Source organism: Pieris napi, chromosome 10 (genome assembly GCF_905475465.1).
Source record: "Pieris napi chromosome 10, ilPieNapi1.2, whole genome shotgun sequence".
Classification (NCBI taxonomy): Eukaryota; Metazoa; Arthropoda; class Insecta; order Lepidoptera; family Pieridae; genus Pieris; species Pieris napi.
Genome location: NC_062243.1, coordinates 8,202,981 through 8,217,978, shown reverse-complemented (window position 1 = coordinate 8,217,978; position 14,998 = coordinate 8,202,981). Strand labels below are relative to the sequence as shown.

Here is a 14,998-nt window from a genome sequence, read left to right as displayed (position 1 = left end):
AAGAAAAAGTACACGTTTTGACATCTTGTCAATAATGGTTTTCAGTATTCAATATCAATATACAATTTGAATTAACTTTCTGATCAATTTATAACGATGGAGCCGCCCAAACAAAATGCGCCCAAAGATGGACCGGGACCAAGAGGCGCACCGGAAGTCTACTATGTAAGTTATTCAACCATGATAAGTTATTGTCACCCGTGTCTGGTTGAGATGGCTGGATGGAACATCTTCAGGGCTGCGCCCACCCCCGGCAGAGCCTGTGTGCAAACGTTTTTGAAGTTATACTTCTTTAGGCGCGTTATGAAAAATTTATGAGAGTGAAATTTTTACGATGCGCGCCCACCGTGACACAAATTTAACAGAATGAAGTTGCCCACGGAAAATGCTACGGCATTGGACATAATTTAAAAACAACATTCGAATAATAATAGAATGTATGTTACACTTAATGTAAGAGAATAATAATAAATATTTATTTATTTAATTTCATTATTTAATTGTAATTAATTATTTGCATGCAATCAGAAACTATTTTTAATAATGCCAAAGAAGTATAACTTCTTTCGCGCGTACATAAGTACACGCACCCTTTTTTTATTATTTGTTTATTTTGCCCGAAAATATTCTCATACATAGATTATATTTTCCGAAATTGGTAAAACCAGTTCTATCGTTTTATTCACACTTTTGATGATAAATTTCGGGTGTAAAATGACAAGTTTACTTATTCGACTATGATATACATTTTTCTTCATACATTCACGGAATGACTGGCAGCGCTCGAGATGAGACGGGAGATCGGTCCGTCTCTCTCTCGTTATACCTGCGATCGCGCTCGTGAGGTTTTGGTGTGACACAAGTTTCTGAACATGTCACCCGACTAAAACGATTTTAAAGACGTTATCACGTCAAAAAACATTAATAAAGGATAGTTGCCTCATTGTTACTTTTTATTGAATTTTTATTTATATACCTACCTCCCAATAATCTAAGACGCTGTGTTTTTAAACTCAATGAAAAATGAAATTATTTTTACTAATGTTTTACAGACATCTCGAGTATTAAACTCAACCTTTCGTTATGTCAAATTTATCAAAAAACTACGGGCTGAAGAAGAAGAGCAACGGAAGGGCGCAGAGACCAAACTCAAGGAACTGAAAGACAAACAGACGTCTGATTTTTTTATACGTTGTGATAGAAGGTTTTAACATTCGTTATTCACCTATTATTTAATATTTTCAAAAGTAATTAATGCGTGTTGTTCCCACGAGAATGTAAGTGCGTGCTCCTATTTCACCATGCCTCCTGCTGATAGAGGACAACTCTTTGTTTTTAATTTATGTTATTATTATTAATTACTTAAGATGTCATGTGGAACATGGTTTAATGGTTGCAGCTCCTTACAAACGTTGTGTAAAAAAAAAACATGGCGATTAAAAAGAGTGGCGGAGAGTTTATTGCCAGTTCTTCTCTTCCGTTCTACGCCCTTGATTTGAGAACTGGCACTAAATGTAAAATTAGAAGCATTTATATGTATTTCTGTACAGACAAGTCATAAGTGTACAAAGTGATACCAATATGATTAAATGATATTTGAATTTAATATACCTATTGAAAATATTGTTTATATGAAAGTATAATATTTAAAAAAATTCAGGTCTCTTATAAATAACGTAGCCCGAAGAGTCGATTTGTGCATGGAGTCATATGAAGAAGATTTAAATAACAAAAGAAAAAGGTATATTAATTAAAATTATTTTATATAAAAAAGAGTGTGTGTACTTATGTACACGCGTGAAAGTTATACTTACTTCTTTGGCGTATGGAAAAAAAATAACAAAAATGCAGCAGTGATTAACGATAAATATTAAAATTAATCAATTATATTATTATTACTATAAAAACACCAAAATAATATTTATTTATTCACACTGTTTAATTGTACTGTTACAAAACACGTGTTCTAAATATAAAAATATATACTAGAATATACAACTTGAACATAGTTATTATCGATTTTCATGCCATCTAGAACTAACTTCATTCTGTTAATTTTGTGTAACGGTGCGCGCGCATCATAAAATTTCACTCTCATCAATTTTTCATAACGCGCCTAAAGAAGTATAACTTCAAAAAGATCGATAAGGTTTTACTTTTAACGAACTAGATTCTCTTGTTGTCTGAATTTTACACAGCCGAAATAGATACGACTTGTTACATTGAATATTTATTTTCATATTTAGATTAATAGGGCTATATGGGGTTGAGGAAGAAGAAAATATACGTAAATTCGTCGAACAAGCGCAGGCTGGCGCTGTTGCTGTGTGGGAGGACAAGAAGAAAAGGCTTGAGTTCCTCTTGGCGAAGAGAAAGAAAGAACACGAAGAGAAATATAAAGATACTCCTTTGTAAGTACATTGATGTCAATTCATACCAATGGAAATAGGTTGGGGAGATAGGATGGTAGACCTCCAACGTAAAGGGAGGATCTTCAGGCAGTCTAACCAGCCGGGCGGAAGGTTCCAATGGCTAAGGTTGAGAAGTTGTATAACGCGTTTTAGGGTATGTCGTCATCGAAGTGAATGTTAGACAATTATTTTGTTAATGTTAATGTTAAAACATTTATCCATACTCAACAATTTTTAGTTAATCCTCCACCCCTGAAGTGACATATTTCGGATATTTATAGCTTAAGTCTTGATACAATTCTTAACTAAACTATTTTAAAGTTTGATAATATTTCTAGTATGAGCTTTTCATAATAATATACATGTTTAACATTGAGGTCCAAATGCGTACACGTCCTGCCCTGTATCTACAAGCTGCGTGCGAAAGAGACGCAAGAGATTCAACTCTACCAAATGAAAGAAAAGGAAGCACGGAAGATGGCAGAAAAAGAATTTGATAAAATGTGGTATGAAGTGGCAATGAAGGAGTCGGATGCATTGGTGAATATATTGTTAGCTTAGTTACTTCTATAGTTAAATAATGTTTTGTCTTGTTTACTTATTCACAAAGGATGCTTGAGGGATAAGGACAACAATTAATAGCTTTTATTTAGTAGTATATGGTTCAAAGAAAGGGTTAACTCATGTTTTCTAAATAGCGTTATATTTTTTATTCTGGTATAACGTATATATAATGACTTGTAAATAGGCGGCGCGTATGGAGCAAGACGCCATTGAACGTCTACGAAGGGACTACGAATGCAAAAAATACACGGACTATCAACTTGAACAGAGAAAACAGCAGAAGGAGAAAGAAAGGGAGATGCTGAAGGAAGAGGCAAGAAGATTCAAGGCGATATGGGATGCTGATATAAGGAAGGAGCAAGAAGGTACTAAAATAACTTATTAGGTGTTAATTTAATCACAAATATATTTAGTGGTTTAGCTGTAACGTCATTAAGAAAAACAATTCAATTCTTGTTTAACACAAGGGAATGAAGGGAAATTAACGTTTCAGCTGAAAATCAACGCGCGGAACAAAGAAAAGAGACAGCCAGAGAGAGGAAACTTATGATAGAAGAGAGACAAGAAACTGTTCGAAAACAAAACGCTGCCGCTAAACTGATCGCTGACACTTGGGACTCGCTCGCTGGCCAGGGATTAGCGGATGAAAAAGCCAAGCTAATGCTCATGAGGAGAAAGGAGGTAAGATAATAAATGAATACATTTTATAGCTCGCTACTGCAAATAGCTTCATACATTAGTAAGACGTAATCGAACTGGGCTATGATACCGCTAAAAAATAATAAGGATACAAAATAGCAAAAAGAATATATAGGCTTGTAACGTCCTTAGTAGATTAAACCAGAAAATTTCTGAAGACTGTCCCAAAATATCTGATAATAAATATCGAATAACCATCGTAACACTTTTTGATGTAAAATTTATCTGTAGCAAGAGTTGGATGAGTGCAATAAGAAGCTTTTGGAAATAAAGAAGCAGTACGAAGACATGGAGACAATAATCGAAGGTCCCTTGGCGGAAGAGGCTCAGAGAAGACAAGAGTACATTGACAAGAAGAGATGCGAATATCTTGCGTGGGCGCAGAAAACTAATAGGGTGAGTGATAACTAAAAGATAATTTATTAATTATCTGCCCTGTTAAGCGTTGTCAGGTGCTTGTAGTTTAAATGTTATTGTTAATATTATTTTCGACTTACAACACATAATAGTAACTAAAGAGTCACTAGGTAGTCACGAAACGTTTTACTATACTCGAGTAGAGTACTGTACTTGGGTACAGAAAAACGTTACGGCGAGTTATATGGGGGGGGGGGTTCAATAATCTCCAAAAATTGCGTTACGTAATACTTGAACGCTCCCTAATATATAAAAGACATGTTTAAGTTTAAGACAATTTCATATGGACTTGGGGGACCGTGAATTATGTGTATCTTAATGGACTGTCTAATAAAATGTAACGTGTGTAATGTGTAATATAACTTTTGATCAGTCCAGCACTTTTTGAGTTTATTGATTAAAAAAAATGTTTTCTCTTCATAATATTAGCATGTATCATCATCTTCATCTTTTACCGCATTTACCATGGCGTGTTCAGAGGAGTTGTTCGGATTAACACCTGCAGCTAAATTTTCATCATCGAACGTCGATGCAGAATACGAAATACACCCCTATCACCTCGACGTCCATCGTTCCACAACAGCATTTTTAAGGCAGTTTTTGCCGCGCACTACCACTATATGGAACCAGCCCACTATAAAGTATTTCCGAACCAAAATATGGTCCTTCAAGAAAAGAGCGTATCAATTCTTAAAAGGCCGCAATCGCGAGCCCTCTGGCATTGAGAGTGTCCATGGGCGGAGGTTTCACTTAACAGCAGGTGAGCCTTCTGCCCGTTTGCCGCCTGTTCTATAAAAAAGGATGTATAATTGAAATGGTCGAATCAGGTCGAATATATTCAATAAAAAGTTAAATACATATATAAGTTGGAAACAATCATAATTTCAAATAAGTATGATGTTTACAAGAATACGGAATTATTAAGCTATTTTTATAGGAAGTACGTCAAGCTATGGTGGAACAAATAAAAGATCGTCAAAAAGCAAGAGAGAATCTCAAACAGAAACTGGAAGAGCAAGATGAATACCAAAGACAATTGTTTGAGCAGCTTGAGAAACTTGTGGACCATAAACAGTTTACAGATGCGCAGAAGCGAAAATTGCACCAAAGACAACTGTTAGAACAGATAGAGTATAACAAGCTGTTAAAGGTAATTTAACTTTTTTTATAAATCTTTTTAATTAACTTTTTAAAAAAAATAGTATTTTATTTATCTTAAATGTTTATAACATGTCTCCTAAATTGCGTAAAAACTATTGTCCCGTAGTGTAAAGTTCTTTATTTTTTAATTTCTAAATTTTTATTTTATTATGTGTCAAAGCCCCAATGAAGCAGATATATTTCTGCATTTGTTTCATTGATAATTATTTATACATTTGAACAGCGTTTTATTTGGCCATATACATATTATATCAAAAAAATCTATGCACCAATGAGCGGGATTAGACCTCACGACGCTCGTAGGTAAACTTGGCTAAGATTGCTCTTTATAAACTACGTCAATTTAACTTTGACATTGTCCATAATTATAATTTTACTTAAGACCGGAAAGAGAATTAGCGGGCCGGTTATGTGAACCAATATAATTCTTATTTAATTTATTCACAAAAATAACATACTTTTAATTTTTTCATATTAGTTTTTATTTTAGTCTTTTTTACAAGTATCAAGATTACTATCGAACTATTATGACGTAACAGTCTCGTCAACATAACAAAGAAGCTAAATTGAGCGCCGCAACGACCTCAAATCCCACGTCAGTTCTGTTTCCGCAAAAACTTTTATTAGCTTAATCGCATTGATTTCTAGGAACGAGCACGTCAAGAGGAGTTGGATCAAATCAAGAAGTGTCAGTTGGCAACTGAGGAGTACCAGAGAGAGATAGAAAGGATGCTGCGACGGTTTGTTTCTTTAAGCTTAACTGTGTTATATTGTAATCAAAATTTAGAATAAAATTGGTATAAGTTGATTAATTATACAGGATCTACCACGGAAGTAATCGTAGACGCTTCTTAAGCGGGGATACGTATAGACTATAGACGTGTATTGCGACATCGTATCACCACTATCAACATACACACACACTCACCTACACATACACAATACTCACATACACACACTCACACATACACACACACCCTCACATACGCCCATACAACTTTACTTGTGCTATTTTGTTCTAACTTCTAATTAATTGACTGTTTTGTTTTTCTCTCTTTGTTTGCCTACCCATATATGTATGTACTTTTTGTAAACACTCAACATGACTTTGCTGTAGAGTGGAAGCCTGGTTATCCATATCACAGGTTCTTGCCTAGTTTGGAAACCAGTCGCCCAATGCTTTTTCAATTGTTATCTTATTGTTGTTGTAAATGTTATATGGGAGAAAAAAAAAATTATTCTTATTCTTATTATGCGGGTTACCTACTGAATATTTGAGTGAGAGTTAATATGCACGACATTAAGCGCAAATCTATATTTGATGAAATAACTTATAGCTAAAGCAACGCGTGAAAACTGCAAAAAAATCATATGAAGTGCAATAAATATACCTCGGGAATTATTTTGATAGTCGTGAATAAATCAAAATCGGTTCATTAGTTCCTATACAAACTTGCTAACTTAAATACCTAATTCCTCGTTATAACATTAGATTTATGGATCCTACACGTTCTACTCTAGTAAAAGACGCAAATATTTTTTTATTAATTTAACCTTTAACGACAAAATCTTGTTACATTTATCTCATTGTTCGAGATATGAATCAAAACGGAACTTCCTAAGTGAACAAGGTTTTATGGAGGAAAATCGTGATGATTATAATAATGTTTGAAAATTAAGGCCTTCTCAAAAAATCTCGTAAACCTTGCATAAATTATACGCAATTTTTGCGTATAATTTTGTTTTGACGTGAGTATCAAGAATAAAAGAAAACGCTACCGAGTTCAAACGCGTTAGTTCATGTTTATAGGAGGCTTATACCATTTCAAGAGGTCCTATAGGTACCTTAAATACCATAACAATTAAACAATAATATTAAAATCACATAGAAATAATTACTAACACAGAATTATTGGAAGTAAAAAGGTATTATTGCTTATTAGTCCAGTCAGTCAAGACAATTAATTCATTATAATTCCAAAAGTTTTCAAATTTTGATGTAAGGTCGGGAGTGGTATTAAAACAAACTATAAAATTTTGCAACCTGCTCTGCGGTCCGGAACATTGTTAAAAATAAGTTTTGGTCGACCATACAGCAAAAATTAATTTAATTGCAATTTTAACAATGTTCCGGACTGCGGACAAGGTTGCAAAATGAGATTTATTGTCGTCCCAATGTACCATTCACTTGACCGAAGTTTGAAAACTTTTGGAATTATTATCAAATTTTCGATTTCGAATGTCTATAATGACTGGTCTATATCGTACACTACAAAACTATATATTCTCATAAATTCATTTCAGACCATTCTTCAGTGACGAAGTACATCCATTTACGAAGCAACTCGCAAAAGGTTTAAAAATTCCAGAGAAGTGCCCCTGTTCTAAACCTGATTATTGTAAATAACTTTTTGTAATTTTTTTTCAAAATATACTTGAACATTCTACTTTCTTTATATTGTGTATTATTTAGTAGGTAATTCACTAACGGACGAATTTAAGTAAATACAAAATTATGCTAAAAAATGCATTCCTTCAAATGGTTCATCAGTTCCACAAAAATTGCATTCCTTCAAATGGTTCATCAGTTCCCCAAAAATTGCATTCCTTCAAATGGTTCATCAGTTCCCCAAAAATTGCATTCCTTCAAATGGTTCATCAGTTGCACAAAAATTGCATTCCTTCAAATGGTTCATCAGTTCAACAAAAATTGCATTCCTTCAAATGGTTCATCAGTTCAACAAAAATTGCATTCCTTCAAATGGATCATCAGTTCCACAAAAATTGCATTCCTTCAAATGGTTCATCAGTTCAACAATCATATTTCTTACAGACATGTTTTGTTCTTGGTCTCTCACCAGTACTACTGGGGCATAACTACAATTTTCAAATTAGAATAGCGCATAAAATCACGAAATATAAAGAACTTAAAAAAGAAATTTACGGCAAAAGCCGTTTTATTAAATACAACACGAATAAAACTAACTTTTGGAAACAAGCAGGCTTAGGCTCATCTGCAACAGTTCTTCAGGTTCATGAGCTAAACTAATAAAAACATTACACACAGTAAGCCTTGACATTGCATCAAAGTGTATCGCGATGTCGGAAGCGTTTCCTATTCTTATTCCAAACACGTCTTTGATGGTCGTGTTGATAAGATGCACGTATAGTACTTGCAAGGTGACAAGTGTTTATTTCCTTCACGAACATTATACTCTTTTTATAACCAAAAAAATATTAGCTTATGAAATAACTGACAATAATAATATGAAAATATTATCTTGAGCCTAGAATAATCTGCGTTGACATCCAAATGTGTGAATAAAATCGATGTATTATTTTATCATCTTATCTGTTTATAATATTAATAATTTATTTCTTGCAAGAATATGGTACAAAATGTGATACAATCGTAAATCGTTCGCATATTCTGCCACACACGATGGCGCGCAAATTTGTCTTTAGGAATTTTACATTATTAATCAAAGTCAATTCTTATGTTATCTAGTCTATTATACTATATACATTACATCATTAATTTTATATTAATTACGGTGTTTCACGCAAATAATAATTTATTGAATAGTACATTTTTTCTAAAAGTAATACACTAAGTCGCTTTTTAAAGACTCTAGACGGAAGATCTTTTAATTATTTTGCTAATTTATTGTAAACTTTAATTGCCATACAAAAGGTTTTTTTCCGAAACAGTTCCAGATTGATTTTTGGCACAGCCAATTTCTTCCCATGTCTACTTCTTACTTCAACTTCTACATTTTTTGACGCCAATTGTACATGTTAAATTGCGGAATAGGTATTTGACATAAATTAATATCATTTTCAACTGAATTATGTGCGTGATTGTACCGACTAAAGACAATTTTCCTGTAGGAAGGGCGGCTAATACATATAAAAAATACTTATTACGAAGGCAACTCATAACGCCATGATTTCATTCTAAAATTTTCCTTAAACAAGTCATATCTATATAAACTCGCGAGCTTTGGTCTGAACACGCAGTAACAGGTTGGACTTAGAACATGTTCACTAAATGTATAGTTCTTGCCTTAGTGGCAGTGGCCTCATGCCATGATCTAGCTATAGGATTCAATACAAATGGAAAGAAAATATTTGAAGAAACAAAACAAGCCAACCCTGCGATTTGGAGACAGGCGAATAACGTAACTGTGACAGCCAGCGACAATGAAGTGATAAGTCGTGTCGTTGTAAAAGATCTGAGGCCAGAAAAGGATGGAGATGTGAAAATAGTAGAAGGAGGCGAAGGACAGAAGAATGTTACCATTGAACTCAAAAGTCCAACTGCTTTACGAGGATATGATTTCCAGATTGAAGTATATGCCGTTCCAGATATCAAAAAGGATATTAATTTAAAAGATGGACCCCCGAATACAAATGATAAAAAATCAATACCTTCGGAAAACACAGAATCTAAAAACACCCCTACAATTGTCTCAAAAGATGAAACTGCGAGGTCAGCGCGCAACTCAATGAAAGACACTGAAGTGAGTTCAACAGTGGTACCAGAAGATTGTGTAACAGATGTACCCGTCGAAGATTTTAATAAAGAAAACATGAAGATATCAAAAGACGCTCAGGATCATGAAACAGTAGAATTTGTTTTAGACACGAATGATTCTGCTAAGGAAGCCTTAAAAGCTGAAAGTATGACTGTAGACCTACCGATTGAAGTAAACGAGAATGATAGAGATATTTTTACAAGCACAACAGAAAGCGATGAAACTACTACTATTTTTGAAACAACCACATTACCTGACAATAATAAATATGATAAAGAGCCAATGAGTGATGACGGTCCGAGGTGGAATTGGCAAAGTGTTAAAGATTTCAAGCCCATACTTGAAATGAAAGAAAACACTACAGAACAAACCGATAAAAATAAGTTTTAGTACTTTTTATGTTTGCTGTGATAATTTTATTTGTATTAACAGTATATTTAATTATGCAAATTAGCGCCCCTGTACAATATTATATAGACAAAAGGCAAACTCAGGCTGCCAACTTGAACACTATTTAAAGTAAGATTTGCTATAATAAAAGCGTAACTTTTTACCATCCTTTAAGAACTATATGAAATGTAATATTAAAACTATGTAATATTCCCAGTGTTCTGATTGATAGAAATTTTAATTATATAATTTAAAAGTGCCTATTAAAGTGTTAAATATGGGTCAAATAATACAAGTTGTTGTTATTTTGGTTTTTTATTTATAAAAATAATCACAAATGCTTTATCATGGAATAATCCTTAACAGTGAATCAAGTATATGACAAAATTTAAGTTAAGATAATGCAATATATGTAGAACTAATTAAAACAATTATAGCTAATTTCATTAAGATAAAACACATAAAACTGTAGAAACGCAATAAACGTGTTATTAAATGACACACTTTCAATTACAAAATATAAGTAGTGCTCTATGAATATTTTTTTTACGTATTAAATTCAAAATTACTAAACTATAACAAAAAATAAAGGAAACCACCATTCTTTGCACGCTCTGTACGCAGTTAAATACCGCAGACAGTTAATTGCCGACGAATTTTGATACTTAATCTATTCACTAGGATATTATTTTGGTTTGAAGATCACATATTGCTTTTGTAATGAAGCAAATGATCACAGCCTATACAATTATTGCTTTTCTGCATACAGTTAATAATTAGATTAAATATTAGGTCCTGACATATCTATTGTGGTCTATTGATACACTGGCCACTTCTGACTACATACACAGATATGTTTATTAAATAAATTCAATGTTCATTTCATTTTATTTGTTTTCGCGCCAAATAATTGTTCTTACACGTGTAAAACTTCAAATAACGCGTAAAAAATATCTCATAATATTACGCGACCTTGTTCAACAAAAGAATGAATAATTAATTACAAAATACGTAAATTCATAATAAAAATTTAGATTAAATATATTTCAATTTGTTTTGTTTCAACTTTTCAATAGTAAATATCTATGCATATGGACCTCATACTTGAATCAATATAGCATACTTATTTGTAAATTATATTACAATGTTAGATTTTGATATCAAAATTGTTTACTGTTTTTGCTTACGTCTACATACATTTTTTTTTAAGTAAAGAAATCCAATCTTTACTTAGACAAAAATGTTTATGACAATGACATATTCAAACTTATAGCCAAAACTATGTGTAGCAACGAATATGCCATAAACAATTACAGTTTGTATGGATTAAATATAACAAAATATTTGGTGCGTTTTACAGTAATACCAGTGCATTATGACACTTTATAGGAACATACGGCATTAAAATGCTCTTTATTATATTAAAAGTTTAGAATTGCCTATTAAATAATACTAAAATTGTCAATTTTCAAATATATTGTGCAAGAAAATTAAGGGTCTGTTTCACAATGGATGGATAAAGTACCAAATAGCTATGCAACACATTATTTGGAAGATAAATTGTGCTATTTGACATCGGACTAACTAATGATGGACTTACTTAAACGCAACAATAGTGTTTATCCTACCAATAAGTAATAAATAGCTAATTTGGAACTTATCTAGAACTTATCCGTACATTGTGAAACAGACCCTTAATGTTTATTAACACAGAATTACACCATTCTCTTTATGTATTTTTATTATTGTACCTGTATACAAAAACCTGAATTTCAAATGAAATGAATATATAATCTGAAACTAGGTCATAGATCAACATATGGTGTTTTTTCTTTCAGCCATATTATTATTGACAAACTTTCATTTACGTTGTGGTCTATTACAGAAATCTATTTTAATCAATTTTTAAAATTGGTTGCCAAATCCAATTCAATATATGTATATACATATATAATATATACATTTAAATTTTGTCTAACCTACATAAGCTGATAATTAAGTAAATTAACAACAATGTATAGAATTATCAATGATGAACCTAATGGCCTGCCCTTTAACAAAATGATAACCTGAAGAATGAAGTATAAATGAATCAAATTACAACAAGCATAATTATTCTAATTTGCTTAAAACATTCCAGAATAAATTTAATCCAGTTCCAATTTGTTTCCAGAACATTGTTAAGAAATTTACATATTGTGTTCAGACAAATGACTGTGAGACGAGATATTGAAGTAATTCTAAATAGATGACATCTTGTTTACTTTGTACATAGAAATCAATTAGTCATATTTGATCATGGAATGAACAGGTATAGTTTTTGGTATGTTCTTACGTCCATTTAACGATTCTAGTTCAATTATTACCAGACAACCAAGGACCTCGGCTCCACTATTTTGTAACAACTGTATAGCTGCATTCAAAGAACCACCTGTAGCTATTAAATCATCAATAATAACACATTTTAGTCCAGGTTTCATCGAGTTTTTCTGGATCTCCAATGTGTCCTGAAAATTTATAGAAATTATATAAGTACCACATACTTTTTAGATTCATTTAATGAATTGATAATTGAAGATGTTCATTTCTAAGATATCATAGTACATAGACTTTACAATCAGTATCAAAAATATACTGTCATATCTTGATAAATTTAACCTTGACTAATGTTACTTGATCTGACATTAACCTTGAGAATTGACATTGCGTGTTTATACATATCTGGAAAATAATAGAGTAATACCGTGTAATTACCCATCAACATTTACATTTATTGAATATTAAAAAAAATATCTGAGTTTGTTTGGCTCTATAAATATGTAAAATAAAGTATTTCCAAAATATTAAAAAATTATATCCAGCTAATCAAAGTTGAGACAGGTTGCAAGTATTATATAATGCTAATGTATGATGTATATGTATGTATGTGTGAAGAACAAAATTTAATTAATATTATTGAATTGAATATTAGCTCATACATATATATATAAAGATTCTTACCGATCCATACTCTAAATCATATTTATATGATATAACTTCTCCAGGCAGTTTTCCTTTCTTCCGTACTGGTAGGCATCCTATTCCCATCTCTGCTGCTATTGAGAATGAAAAGAGAAAGCCTCTTGACTCCAGCCCAACCACAGCTTCCACATCAGGATATTTGTAACGTATTGTCTCAATTAAGAGTCCTTGTAATAGTTTACATGCTGCACCATCTGATATTGCTGAGAAAATATCCCTAAAAATTTATTAAAAATTAAGGACTTTGAAATTATTTCATAGGGACAGATGGTGATTGCTGTGCATATGGGCGGTAAAGAGTTATTTCATGAATAATTCAGTCAATAGAATCACCCCCGAATAAGGAGAACTGTACAGACGAAATAACAATTTATATATTTATTAGATAATAAATACATCAAATTGTATAAAATCACTAGTTAATTAAATATGTTAAGATAGGTTTTAAAAATATTTAGGTTAGTTTAGGTTACAAAAAATCATTGCTTGATAGCCTTAGATTAAATCATTAAAATGTATTTAACTTGTATGTGACCTTTGAAACTATTTTACAAAAAGAAAATTAAAGGCCAAAAATATGTTAAGCATTAATCATTCACTTACCAAAATAAAATTCCTTGTTTAGGAAAATTTGGAAAATTCTTAATTTTTTTTACAAGTTCAGCGATTTTTTTTTCATATTCTGTACCCATAGTCATTTTTCTAAAAGATAGAACAATTTGCGCCAATTTACTATAAAGTTTTTATAATATATATTAGTTGATAATAACGAATAATACAAAGTCTATATAATTACTCCGTTTCGAATACCAAACTGTACAAATTACAAAACTGGAAAAAGTGAATGATAGCTGTTATGAGTTATGACAGTTGACACAGTCCGTCAGCTTTCGTATCAGCCAATGCCAACAATGGCACTATCTGGGAAAATGAGAAAGCGCTCTACAAAAGAAACAATCAGCTATATCCAGATCAATATTACCTGATTGAATAAATATCTATCATATTATTGTTAGTTAAAATAATTCAACGTTAGCAAACTTTTATTGGGATTTTTCTTTTTATTAATGTTAATAACATCAGTATCTATAGACATATTATTTTATTATAATAATGGCTATCTATTAAATTAATTAGAATATAAAGCTACACTGGGTACATAACTAATGTAAAAAAAAAAATATTGGTTGTTTGTAAAGTAGGTTTACGATCGAGATGTTTACGTGATAACGTCTTATTGGTGATATAAGTTTTTGGGAAGTAAGGAATTAATGAAGATAACAATTTTTTCAAATTTTAAATTACATCTATCGTTTTATTCACACTTTTGATGATAAATTTCGGGTGTAAAATGACAAGTTTACTTATTCGACTATGATATACATTTTCTTCATACATACATTCATACAAACATACTTTTTTTTTCTCACTCGAACGCTATGCCAGCCTCCGCTCGTGAGGATTCCGCGTGACAAGTTTCACGGAATGACTGGCAGCGCTCGAGATGAAACGGGAGATCGGTCCGTCTCTCTCTCGTTATACCTGCGATCGCGCTCGTGAGGTTTTGGTGTGACACAAGTTTCTGAACATGTCACCCGACTAAAACGATTTTAAAGACGTTATCACGTCAAAATTACACATATACACTTATTTTATTTCCTTGTTTTATTTCTCTACATGAATTAATGATTCCTTAAAATTCTGTTCTTGCGTACCATTTTAAATTCTCGCGCCATACGATAGTACCACTGGCATTAAATGGAGCGCTGGTGTAAGCATTTTTTTACTATGAAGTTG

The 14,998-nt window shown here is 32.0% G+C and overlaps 3 protein-coding genes across 3 annotated transcripts; 2 read left to right on the top strand and 1 right to left on the bottom strand.

Annotated features, from left to right (window-relative positions):
* Positions 1–30: 30 nt before the first annotated feature.
* On the top strand, positions 31–7,708 carry LOC125052819 (meiosis-specific nuclear structural protein 1-like). Its single transcript, XM_047653828.1, has 11 exons — positions 31–165; positions 1,053–1,204; positions 1,661–1,741; positions 2,247–2,411; positions 2,789–2,951; positions 3,160–3,340; positions 3,469–3,656; positions 3,906–4,070; positions 5,029–5,241; positions 5,901–5,992; positions 7,557–7,708. Exons 1-11 carry the CDS (start codon positions 97–99, stop codon positions 7,657–7,659), a joined length of 1,572 nt encoding a protein of 523 aa, XP_047509784.1. The 5' UTR covers positions 31–96; the 3' UTR covers positions 7,660–7,708.
* Positions 7,709–9,197: 1,489 nt separating this feature from the next.
* On the top strand, positions 9,198–10,485 carry LOC125053310. The gene has a single exon (XM_047654631.1). It carries the CDS (start codon positions 9,293–9,295, stop codon positions 10,178–10,180), a length of 888 nt encoding a protein of 295 aa, XP_047510587.1. The 5' UTR covers positions 9,198–9,292; the 3' UTR covers positions 10,181–10,485.
* A 1,527-nt stretch (positions 10,486–12,012) lies between these two features.
* On the bottom strand, positions 12,013–14,026 carry LOC125053233 (adenine phosphoribosyltransferase). Its single transcript, XM_047654481.1, has 4 exons — positions 13,805–14,026; positions 13,181–13,418; positions 12,463–12,687; positions 12,013–12,375 (listed from the first exon to the last, which is right to left on the bottom strand). The coding sequence occupies exons 1-3, from the start codon at positions 13,897–13,899 to the stop codon at positions 12,463–12,465; spliced, it is 558 nt and encodes a 185-aa protein (XP_047510437.1). The 5' UTR covers positions 13,900–14,026; the 3' UTR covers positions 12,013–12,375.
* Positions 14,027–14,998: the final 972 nt, after the last annotated feature.

What these genes read in the sequence shown, in the direction of transcription:
- LOC125053310 (XM_047654631.1), top strand. Translation starts at nt 9,293, where the DNA reads ATGTTCACTAAATGTATAGTTCTTGCCTTAGTGGCAGTGGCCTCATGC.
- LOC125052819 (XM_047653828.1), top strand. Translation starts at nt 97, where the DNA reads ATGGAGCCGCCCAAACAAAATGCGCCCAAAGATGGACCGGGACCAAGA. An exon ending in AAATATAAAGATACTCCTTT is followed by an intron (nt 2,412 to 2,788) that starts GTAAGTACATTG and finishes TTTAACATTGAG; the next exon opens with GTCCAAATGCGTACACGTCC. An exon ending in AGTATAACAAGCTGTTAAAG is followed by an intron (nt 5,242 to 5,900) that starts GTAATTTAACTT and finishes ATTGATTTCTAG; the next exon opens with GAACGAGCACGTCAAGAGGA.
- LOC125053233 (XM_047654481.1), bottom strand. Translation starts at nt 13,899, where the DNA reads ATGACTATGGGTACAGAATATGAAAAAAAAATCGCTGAACTTGTAAAA. An exon ending in AAACAAGGAATTTTATTTTG is followed by an intron (nt 13,419 to 13,804) that starts GTAAGTGAATGA and finishes ATAAATTTTTAG; the next exon opens with GGATATTTTCTCAGCAATAT. An exon ending in ATGATTTAGAGTATGGATCG is followed by an intron (nt 12,688 to 13,180) that starts GTAAGAATCTTT and finishes ATAAATTTTCAG; the next exon opens with GACACATTGGAGATCCAGAA.